Genomic DNA, 11291 nt, shown 5'->3' on the forward strand with positions numbered 1-11291 from the left:
TTTAAAATAAGGAAAAGAAATAGATTCATGGCCAGAATTATATGTGAATAAGATGGGTGTGTATTGAGGAAGTCAATGATTAATTGAAGTCATAGTCATCAGTGCTACAGAGCTGGACGAACAAGTATTTTTGTGTGTGTTTTCTTCTGTGACGTTGGTTTCAGTCAAGCTCTGGGAATCTTGAAAAAGAGTTTGTAGTGATTGACAAAAATGAAAGTTGAGACTGAAACGGCACTCGCCATAACATCTGTGTCACGGATTTGGTTCAGTTGCATGACAAATAATCAAATGCACATTTTTTTTCCCTTCTAGGCAAGCTTGGGCTTTAGTTGGTGTCATTGATGGTGGAAGTACTTCTTGCAATGAATCTGTGAGAAACTATGAAAATCATAGTAGTGGAGGGAAGGCTCTTGCACAAGGAGAATTTTACACCATGGATGGTCAGAAGTTTGCTGTGACAGCTTATAGTGAATGGATTGAAGGTAGGCAAAAACAGTTTATACTTATGTAAGATATTGGTAAATATTGTGACAGACTTTCTAAAAGTAGTAATGTATTCAAATGACAGTCTGCCTGGGTAGATTTTTCAACCAGTTGAGGATGAAACCTGTAATTTCCTTATTGCACTTGAGTTCCTTCTGGACTAGAGAATGGTTTGGTCTAGTTTGGGCACCCCCAACTAGACTTGGTATCTGACTCTTGAGTCGTATAGTATAGTTAACTAACAGAAATGTATTTCTTTCCTGGCTTTGGTGCCAACTGAGCCCATCTGGGTTTGATAGGGTGAGTTGTTTTGGCTCTGTTCCATGGCAGTGAATGTGATGTTGTACTTTGGATCTCCTCTTTCTGTAGACACATCAGCAAACATTACTGTCAGACACATGCTATGTAAACCAACTTCTCATTTTCTTAGCATTTTCCCCCCAGTGAACTAGCAAATACATTTATCTTAGGTACAAATTAGAAAACACTAAAGTACAAGGAAGAAAGTAAAAATCTTTAACCTTATTATTTAGTAATGATTATTTTGATGCATGATATTCTAGTATATTTTTACCATATATATACATATATATATATATATATATCCACTTGTATATATCCCCCCTCACCCTATTTTGTTTTAACCTGCTTTCCTTTCACTAAATAACATATTGTAAAGTTATCTTATATCTTTAAATTTTCTTCTTCAGTGTATTTTTTTATGGGAATCCATCTAACAGGAAAACTATAATTTGTTTGGATAATGCTTAGCACTGGGTGTTAGGGTGCTTCTGATTTTTTTTTTTCTTTAGGATGCTCATTGCAGAATTTTTCATTTATGTACCGTGCTGCCAGATTCTGTGGTTCCAGGAGTTGAATTTGTTACCCCTAACTGTGCTTCCCCACCACCTTTCTTTTCCAACCAAATGTTATACCAAAAATAGTGTGGAATGATTAACCAAGAGATGCATGTGTAATTACCCAAAAACTTCAGTGATATGTCTTTCAGGCAGCAATGTAGCAAAGTGTTTACTAACATGGATCCTGGGTTCCTATCTCAGTTCATTCACTTACCATATGACTCTGGGCATGTGACTTTAACTCCTAAACCTCAGTTTCCACATCTGAAAAATGGGCATAAAAACAAAAAAAAAGCAAACAAAAAACTGCCACATTGGGTTGCAGTGAGCACCAATGTGAAGAATGTGAAATTTTCAGACAGCGCATGTAGAAATCACTCAATGAATATTTAGATATTTTAATAATGATGCAAATATGACTTGGTTGGGTTATAATGGATATTTGTATATTAGTATGATTAAATAGAGAAAATCTTTTGCTTTAAAACAAATGAATAAAGAAATAGAGCTCCTGGTATATGATAAGGACTTTCTCTTACTGCTTTCAAGTAATCTTCTGGGTTTGGGGCGAAGCAGTGGTATTTATTTTATTGAGGAAGCTGGGACCAAGTTCTAGTTTTCTGACTCCAAAACCAGTGATCTTTTTTCCACACCATGGTTGCTTCTGGCAAAAAGCATTGGTGGGTGAGAAGCATTTCCGAGAAGGAGCTGGGTCTTGCCATGGAGAGGTTAGTGGTACTGAGTCTTCAAGTAAGATTCCAGGCAGAGCATAATTACCTACTGACTTTGAGTCAACATTTCCTTTGTGGGAAATGTTTTTATTTCCACATTACTGATGACTCCTCATTTCTGGAAGACAGTACATTTTAGCTATTTATTGTAGGATATTGTTTGTGTTCCATGTTCTCACTGACTCCTGCTTTCTGAAAGAGGTAGAAATTCTTCCCAGGAAGCAGAGAGGATGAACTTACTTCCTTTCTCACTTCCGATTCAGTAATGCTTATAGGAGATGAGTCAGATTTGACTCGATGGCAATGAGTTAGGTTTAGGTTTTTAGTAGGAGATAATATTAGGCAGAATTTTCTTCTAAAGCCAGAAAAAGTGAAGAATTGTTGAATGGTACTCACCTCCCATCTCACCTTTTGCTTCTTTTTAAAATTATTTTTTTAATTGTTATAAAAATACAGATAACATTTGCCAACTCAGCGTTTTTCATATGTGCAATTTAGTGAGAGCAGTTTTTTTTTTTTTTAAAGAGACAAATTCTAAGGCTCTTTCAGGTCAAAACTTCTTTACCTAGTAGTCATTTCTTTTTGTTTTTACATATGGAAAAATTAATGTTTCTTGATTGTCCTTTTTTAGGGAAATTTTTTTTTTTTTTTGGTCAAAATGTAAAATTTTGGGTAGTGATTATTTTTGCTGCTGTGAAGTTTTTGATTATCTTTCTTTTTAACCTGCCTGTTTTGTTTCTTAGGAAAGCAGTATGATACAGAGGTTAAGAAATGGGGCTCTAGAATTAGAGTAACATTCAGTTCTGGACTCTATCATTTTTTTAGCTGCTGTTAGACCTCCCTGAGCTTTGGTTTCCTCATCGTTAATGGACAGAATAGTTTCTATCTTTCAAAGCTGTGTTGAGGACGAGAAATCATTATATATATGAAGTCTCAACAGCTATTAATTATTGTTATTATGAGAGTTATAACTATTACTATTTTTTTTTTTGGAGCCCTGGTGGCACAGTGGTTAAGAGATATGGCTGCTCAAAAGGGCGGCAGTTCGAATCCATCAGCCACTCCTTGGAAACCCTGTGGGGCAGTTCTGCTCTGTCCTGTGGGGTTAAGAGTCAGAATTGACTCGACGGCCTCATCTTTAATGGATATAATACTTTCTGTCTTTGAGAGTTGTCTTGAGCATGAGAAATCATTGTGTGTGTGAAGTCTCAACAGCTATTAATTAATGTTATGAGAGTGACAACTATTACTATTATTTTTTGGAAAAAGCCTATTATAGGCTTTACTATCTGGATGCAAGAAGCATATTATAAAAACACTTTACATTTATTAGGTAACTTTTGTGTGTGCGCGCGCACGTGTGTGCTTTGTAGAAAGAGAAAAATTGGGAAGTTCAGAGTTTAAAAAAGAACAGAATGCAAGACTCGCCCAGGTTAGGTTCTCCTGGGGTAGTTGGCTCAAGACTGCAACAATATCTATATTATTCCTGTACCATGCCTGAATTGCCCTCCTTTTGATTTCCATAACTTGAGTCAATGTGTTTTTTCCCTTATATCATCTTTCCTTTGAGTCAGCATCTTAATGTAATCCTGAGGTAATGTGCGAATTGGTTAAAGAAGAATGATGGAGAAGTATAGATGTTTATTAAACAGATATCTTTGAAATACAATGTTTTTCTTTCCCCACTGGTGATATGCCATTAGCTTCCCTCTAATCCATATATAGTTCCATGAAATCAGTTTTTGACTTATGATAGATGATATCATGGACATTACAGAAGCAGGAAACACTTTTACTGTTTGAGTGTAAAAGAAGTATGAATTGTGGAGAAGTTAGCTCAACTTTTTAGTTTTTGTCTGCCTAACTGGGAGCCAACGTTGAGTTTTAAAAGAAGGTATTAGGATGGATCGGTAGTAGTCATTGGATTGTATAGTTTTATGTTATCCTCAGAAAGTAGCAGAATTGGAAGGGCCACCATCGTGTCTGACTCAGGTCACATTCCAGATCATGCTTGGGAACACTAATCTATTTTCAGCAAACACCTATGTATCTGTTCTATGAACCATATAGAGTAGTAAATGCACAAATGGAGGCACTCTGCTGCCTTCACGGAAGTAGCATCTGAGGAGGTGAGCTATCCTAGCTAACACACCTGAAAGGTGTGAATCATACTGGAGAGAATATCAATATAAGAATACCGGAGAGAGAGGTTGCTAGTGTGGGGAGCAAGGTACTTCTTTCCAGACAGGGAGATCCAAGCAGTTGAAGAAGCTGACAGAGTCCTGGGACACGACATTTATGGAGTTGAGCTCTAGAAAATCAGGTGACTCAAGGTGTCTTCAACAAAGTCATCCAGGAGGTTAGCTGTGTGGAGAATTCCTATGGGCCAGAGCATCACTGACGTCTCCTGTGAGCCCTCAAATGAGGTGTTTGCCTTGCTTCTGTTGCTGGCACTTGCCAGACTCCAGCGGTGCTGGCCCTTAGGACTTCGTGGGGGTTATGGTTGCCTGCTGTGTCTCTGGCCTCCGGGCACACAGTGTGATATACAGTCTCATGTTTGTACACTTTCCCCAGGCTCCAGCAGTCTGGGTGTCAGTTGTTATAAAGGGGCAAGGATATCTCATGGACACTGGCCTTTGACTCTCTGTTTTCTGCTAAATGAGTTCTGTTACAGCCTGCATGGTTGTAAAATGGGTCCTGGGCATTGTTTTTCCAGGACTCAGCCTCTTGTGTAGGTTTTAGGTGTTGGTTGGGTGAGGGGAACTGGGAACTCCTGAAACAGAAATGGTTCCATAGAGTGATAATGCATGTATACAAATAAACTGAGAAATCATTTAAAAAAAAGGTTACTTCCAGCAAGGATGTTTGGGAAATCTTTAAGGATGAAGGAGCATTTGCCTGAATCTTATTAGGGGATGAACAAATCTGTCTTGGAAAAAGTACAGCCAGAATGCTTCTTAGATGTGAGGCTGGCAAGACTTCCTCTAACATACTTTGGACATGTTATCAGGAGGGACCAGTCCCTGGAGAAGGACATCATGCTTGGTAAAGTAGAGGGTCAGTGAAAAAGAGGAAGACCCTCAATGAGATGGATTGACACAGTGGCTGCAACAATGGGCTCAAACATAGCAAAGATTGTGAGGATGGTGCAGGACCAGTGTTTCATTCTGTTGTACATAGGGTCGCTATGAGTTGGAACCGACTTGACCACACCTGAGAACAACATCTTGGTTGGTGAAAAAGTAGAAAAATATTCTGGTAAACAATAAAACATGAGCAAAGGCACAGAAATGGGGGATTGACTAAAGGCAAGCTTTTATTTGTAATGTAAGACAGAAAATCTGTTAATGTCCTATCTCTTGTCCTGTGCTTAGGTCAGATTGAAGCAATGAATATTTTTTACAGACCTATTCTGTGCTGGGCAACTTCTACCTGAGTGTGATATGTTCTTATTAAGATCGTTTGGGGCAGTATTATAGTTTTAGCAGTGAGTTGAAATACAACGAGATTTGGGGATCTATAGCCTTCTTCAAAATTATCAAAGAATAGTTTACTAAAGTGATATCTTATATCCCATTATGGCCAGGGATGCCCTCTTCTCGTGAGGGCAGGGAGCTATATATTTTGTTTTGTTTTTTTTCTTATGTTTTAGTATATTTATAGAGTTGTGCGACCATCATCACAATCTAATTTTAGAACATTTCCATCACGCCAAAAAGAAATCTCATGCCTATTTGCCATAACTCCCCATTCCCATTCCAGCCACAAGTAACTACTAATCTACTTTCTGTCTCTATAGTTCTACCTTTTCTGGGCATTTCATATAAATGGAATCATACAATATGTAAACAATTAATATGTTTGTTTTTTAACACAACGTAAGAGCATTTCTCTTTTTCTCATTTATTACATTTTAATCAAAATTCTAGAAACATTTGGGCTCCCCAGCAAGACCTGTGAACACTATAGCAGCCAGTGTGGTTTCTAAACCTGTAACAGGTGCACAGGTGTAGCCTCTCCATCCATACACACCCTCTTCTAACAAAAACTGTTTTCTCTTTTTCTGAGAATATGATACATTGTGCTTATGAGACAGCAGCCTCGAAGCAGGTGGATGGCTCCTGGGAAAGGCTGGGGTGGGGATGCGTGGCAGGAGCAGTGGAGGAGGCGGAGTGCTGGGCAGGAGCTTACATCCCCTCCCTAACACCCGCCTCCAAGATGTCTTTGCTCTCTGTAGCTGCCAGCAGGGATACACTGATAGAAAGAAGCCCTCTGTGTTAAGGTGTGCTTTAAGGGAGCTATGTTTTCATCTTCTTATCATTAGTATCTGCAGAGCGACTGGCCCATGGTTAGCAATTAGTACAATTTTGCTGAATTGTGTTTATGTTAAGTCTTTTTTCCTTAAATTTTATTTAGTTTGCTATTGTTGAGAATGTACACAGCAAAACATAGACCAATTCAGCAGTTTCTACATGCACCATTTAGTGACATTGATTACATTCTTCGAGTTGTGCAACCATTCTCACCCTCCTTTTCTGAGTTGTTCTTTCCCCATTAACATAAACTCACTGCTCCATATGGTTCCTGTCTAACCTTTTGATTGCTGTTGTCAATTTGATCCCCTATAGATAGTTCTTAAAAAAGCACAATGCTCATAACAGACCTCTTTTTTACTAGTTAAGCTAAACTATTGTTCGGTTTTAAGGTGACTTCTGAGGATATTTTTTGTTTTAAGATTTAAAGATTATCTCAGGGCAGTAGCTTTAAGGATTCATCCACCCTCCATGGCTCCAGAAAGTCTAGAGTCCATGAGAATTTGAAATTCTGTTCTGCATTTCTCCCTACTTTGATCAGGATTCTTTATGGAATCTGATCAAAATATTCAGTAATAGTAGCCAGGCACCACCCTGTTCTTCTGGTCTCATGGCAAAGGGGGCAGTTGTTCCTGGTGTTTAAGTTAACTTTTGATCTGTGACTCAGTGAGGGGATGGATTTTAGACACAGAACAATTCCTATTAATGCATCATTTTCTTTCTTGTGTTTTGGTTTAGGCGTTTCTCTTTCAGGCTTCCGGGTAGAGGTTGTGGATGGAGTGATGCTTCATTTGCTGGATGATGTTAGCAGCTGGAAACCTGGAGACCAGATCGTGGTTGCAAGCACAGACTATTCTATGTACCAGGCAGAGGAGTTCACTCTTCTCCCCTGTCCCGAGTGCAGCCGTTTTCAGGTCAAAGTCAAAGGTATCAGACTGCTGAGTGCTTCTTGGGAAACACACTCTCTTTTCTCTGGATTTGATTCTTGGAATACCTCCCGCCCTCCAAGCATCATCGTCATCAACTTAATATGCTGAAGGTCTTAGAATGTAGAGTGCATTGCACCCTACATTCCAGAGGATATCAGATACAAGTAGTTACTGAGCAACAGTTTTGCTGTTAATGACGTATAGCAGGCAAAACCTTGCTTCTGTACCTCAGTGTCTTTATTAAAAAAATAAAAAAGGATGAGGAGTTGATGGGCTGATTGTCCAAGGTCCTTTCCAGCTTCTTACTTATTAATTTTTCACTATCGAATAAATGTAAACCAACTATCAATTAGATCCACTTTTTAAAGAAGTCTTTCTTCTTAATCCAAAAAGTTCCATGGCTTTTGAGTGCCTACTTGCTTGGCAAAAAAGCAAATCTCACTAATATTTAAAATGCAACCAAAAAGGTATTTTCATAAAACTACATTTCCTATCCTAATGTTGAATAATATATATTTTTTTTAATGGGAAAGCAATACACAATGGGATTCTGTACTGTACAGTGTGTTTAGAAATCATTATCTACCAGACCCTTCCTCTGAGCCTGGCACTAGGCAAAGCCTGTTCTTGCATTACCTCAATTATGGGATTCATTGTGCATTTCAGTCTTTACATTGCTTTCTTTGCTTCTGTGCTTGAGATTATATACATTTATGAGACAAAACAAAAAGAGTTTACAGTTGCTATTCAATAAGTGCTCACTTGATGGGTAATTTAGAGCTTTGAAGTGTAAGGGAAAATTTTCTGCTTTAAAAAAAAAAAAAACAGTTTACTCACTTGGCACTTCTTCTCAGTGCTTTATTCAGTGCTGTACTTTTCCTTCTCGATAATACTGGGCATAAACAAACAAACAAAAAATACCATCTGGCATTAATTCTTTTTTGGAAATTCCCACTCTTGTTAACAAGTCTACATGATAATGAGCCTTTACGATCTCAAGTCCCGTGATTTGTTTGTGTTTTTCCTTTCTGGGTTTATAATATGAGCATCAGAGAAAAGCTCATTATTAAAATGCTTCTAAACTTCCAATAAAAACGGGAATTTAAAAGAATGCATGGTGCATTAAATTAAGAAGAGTTGGGAAAGAAAAGAGAATAACTTCTGTACTGCCGATGTCCAAATGCAGATTACTTTAGCACTGAAATGGAAGCAAAAACAACTTTAGGCCCTGCTGTCATCATCTACGAGCCCTGGTGGCGCAGTGGTTAGAAGGTCGGCAGTTCGAACCTTCATCTAAAGTACAATTAAAAAAAAAAGAAATTAATCGAATTAGTAATTTAAAATCTTCCCACAAAGAAATACCCTGGCCCACATGGATTCACTTGTGAATTCTAGCAAATGTTTTAAAAAAGAAATAATACCAATTTTCCACAAACTTCCACAAAACAGACAAAGTAGGAACACTTCCTAACTCATTCTATGAGGCCAGTATTACTCTGATATCAAAGCTAGATAAAGATATCACAGAAAAGAAAACTACAGACCAACATTCCTTATGAATATAGAGGCAAAATCTTTAACAAAATATTAGCAAACTGAATCCAGCAACATATTAAAAGGACAATCCACCATGGCTGTTATGGACTGAATTGAGTCCCCCAAAAATATGTTTTGTAAATCCTCACCCCCTATACCTGTGGATGTAACCCATTTTGGAATAGGCTTTTCTTTGTTGTTAATGAGGTCTTATCAGTTAGAGTAGTTCTTAAGCCAATCACTTTTGAGATATCAAAGAGCAGATTAGGCAGGGAACCAAGGAAGCACAGATGCTGGAAAATGGGTGCCATGCCACATGAAGATTGCCAAGGAACTGAGGAAAAGAAGCTGAAAAGCAACAAAGACCTTCCTCCGAGCCAACACTGAGAGACAGGGCCTTCCCTTAGAGCCAGGACCCTGAATTTGGATTTCTAGCCTCCTTAAACTGTGAGAAAATAAATTTCTGTTCATTAAAGCCAAAAAAAACAAAAGGTGGGCAGTTCGAATCCACCAGCTGCTCCTTGGAAACCCTATGGAGCAGTTCTACTCCATCCTATAGGGTTGCTATGAGTAGGAATCGACTTGAAGGCAACGGTTATCATCATCTAAAAAGACATTTGTCTTTCTGGATTTACCATGCATGTGGGTCTTCATATGCCATCAAGGAAGTAGAATAAGAGCATATAGACAGGAGCTGGGAGAGAGAGTCTGGATTGTTAAGCAGATATCAGATGGTTAGAGGTGTCTAGGGATGGATTGAGCTACTTCAGGGAGGAACAAGTTCTCCATCAGTGCATTGGCGGGGCAATTGTAGTGAGTGTTCAGATGTCAGATGGGTGGTGGGTAGATAATCTTTAAAATCCCTGTTCCCTGGCATTCTGTGATACTGAGGTTTAGAGAATGGTACTAAACCCCAAAACCAAACCCATTGCCGTCAAGTTGATTCAGACTTATAGCTACCCTACAGAACAGAGTAGAGCTGTCCCATAGGGTTTCCAAGGCTGTAATCTTTACGGAAGCAGACTGCCACATCTTCTTGCTGTAGAGCGACTAGTAGGTTTGATCCACTGATCTTTGGGTTAGCATCCAAGCGCTTTAACCACTGTACCACTAGGGCTCTTTCCAGAATCACACTAGAGAAGACAAGTTGTTAAGTCTTGGGGGTTATAGAAAGAAGAGGAATGGGTTTGAAGTAAGCTTCACGTTGTCTTTGTTCTGATTTTCTTTTTCCGTTGGCTCACATCAACCAGAAACACCTCAGTTCCTGCACATGGGAGAGATTGTAGATGGTGTAGACATGAGAGCTGAGGTTGGAATTCTCACCCGGAATGTTGTAATCCGAGGAGAAATGGAGGACTCATGTTATGCTGAAAACCAATGCCAATTCTTTGATTTTGATACCTTTGGGGGACATGTCATGGTATGTAAAATCCCGGTTGCTAAATACATGGTTGAAGTAACATTCAAGTTTTCAAGTTTTGGAATGAGATGTATATAGATATGAAAAGAGAAATTTTATTTTATTTCTCTATCCAAATGATAATCAGGTGATTTTAGTTAATTAAAGGAGAAAGTTGTATCTTACTTTAGTTGACCTGGACTTCTAGTTAAACCATTAAGAATGATGTCATGAAGAATTAAATCAATGCATTGGGAAAAACCACAGAGACAAAAAAGTCAATGATCCTTGGTATCCATGTATGCAATATCTGAAGGAATCAGTTGAGATTATTGATGAGGGAGCAGTATAGTAACATGGACATACAAAATATTTTTCTGTACCAGTATTTTTGTATACAGATTCTGTATCTCTATTATTCAACAAATATGTATTGAACACTTACTGTATGGTGGCAATGATGTATACACCAATCGATTGGACTCCAGGGCTGCATGGTGCCTACATGTGTTTTAAAATCAGTTTTTGGTTGTTGAATAGGCAATGGTTTTTAGCAACATTTTTCTTGCACTAATTTCTGAACTGTTGGTCAGTGTTATTCCTTTGTTTTTAGTAATATGTCTGAAAATCTAGTGTTTAAAAATATTAAGCATGCTTAACCTTGGGATCACAAAGGAAATTAAAAAAGAAGCAGACGAGATTATGTACTTACTAAAATGGTGAGGGAGCATTTAGAAGTAACTGTTCATCAGATTATGGTGGAGGATATAGAAGTGAAATCACAGGGTTGGATTGGAAGTGACCAAAATATTTGAACAAATCAAAGCACATATACAGAAATAATTTCTGTGGTTTTCCCGGTTATATTTCCTTTTATTCCTAATTGGGGGCTAGTTTTATGGCTTTTTAAAGCATTCACTGTATAAGTGAAATTGTTAAAATACTTGTTAAATTATTAACCAGGGCCCAGGAAAACAGGATTCCAAAGAAATAAATGTTTTAATATGAATTCTTCTTCAGATGTTCATATTTTTTATATA

The 11291-nt window shown here is 38.0% G+C and overlaps 1 protein-coding gene across 8 annotated transcripts in view; it reads left to right on the forward strand.

The window, feature by feature from the left end:
* CEMIP2 (cell migration inducing hyaluronidase 2) overlaps positions 1 to 11291 on the forward strand; it is a 98074-nt gene that overhangs the window by 44640 nt on the left and 42143 nt on the right. For 7 of the 8 annotated variants that reach the window (XR_002825151.1, XM_012557536.1, XM_023737760.1 and 4 more), the window contains 3 exons: positions 313 to 482; positions 7126 to 7314; positions 10103 to 10272. Coding sequence is in view for 7 of the 8 variants with exons in the window: in XM_012557536.1 (XP_012412990.1) it covers positions 313 to 482; positions 7126 to 7314; positions 10103 to 10272 (529 nt within the window). In the remaining variant the exon portion in view is untranslated. Of the gene's footprint in view, positions 1 to 312; positions 483 to 7125; positions 7315 to 10102; positions 10273 to 11291 lie in introns of those variants that run through there. The other variant, XM_023737765.1, reaches the window with a different exon arrangement.

Source organism: Trichechus manatus, unplaced genomic scaffold (genome assembly GCF_000243295.1).
Source record: "Trichechus manatus latirostris isolate Lorelei unplaced genomic scaffold, TriManLat1.0 scaffold00107, whole genome shotgun sequence".
Lineage (NCBI taxonomy): Eukaryota > Metazoa > Chordata > Mammalia > Sirenia > Trichechidae > Trichechus > Trichechus manatus.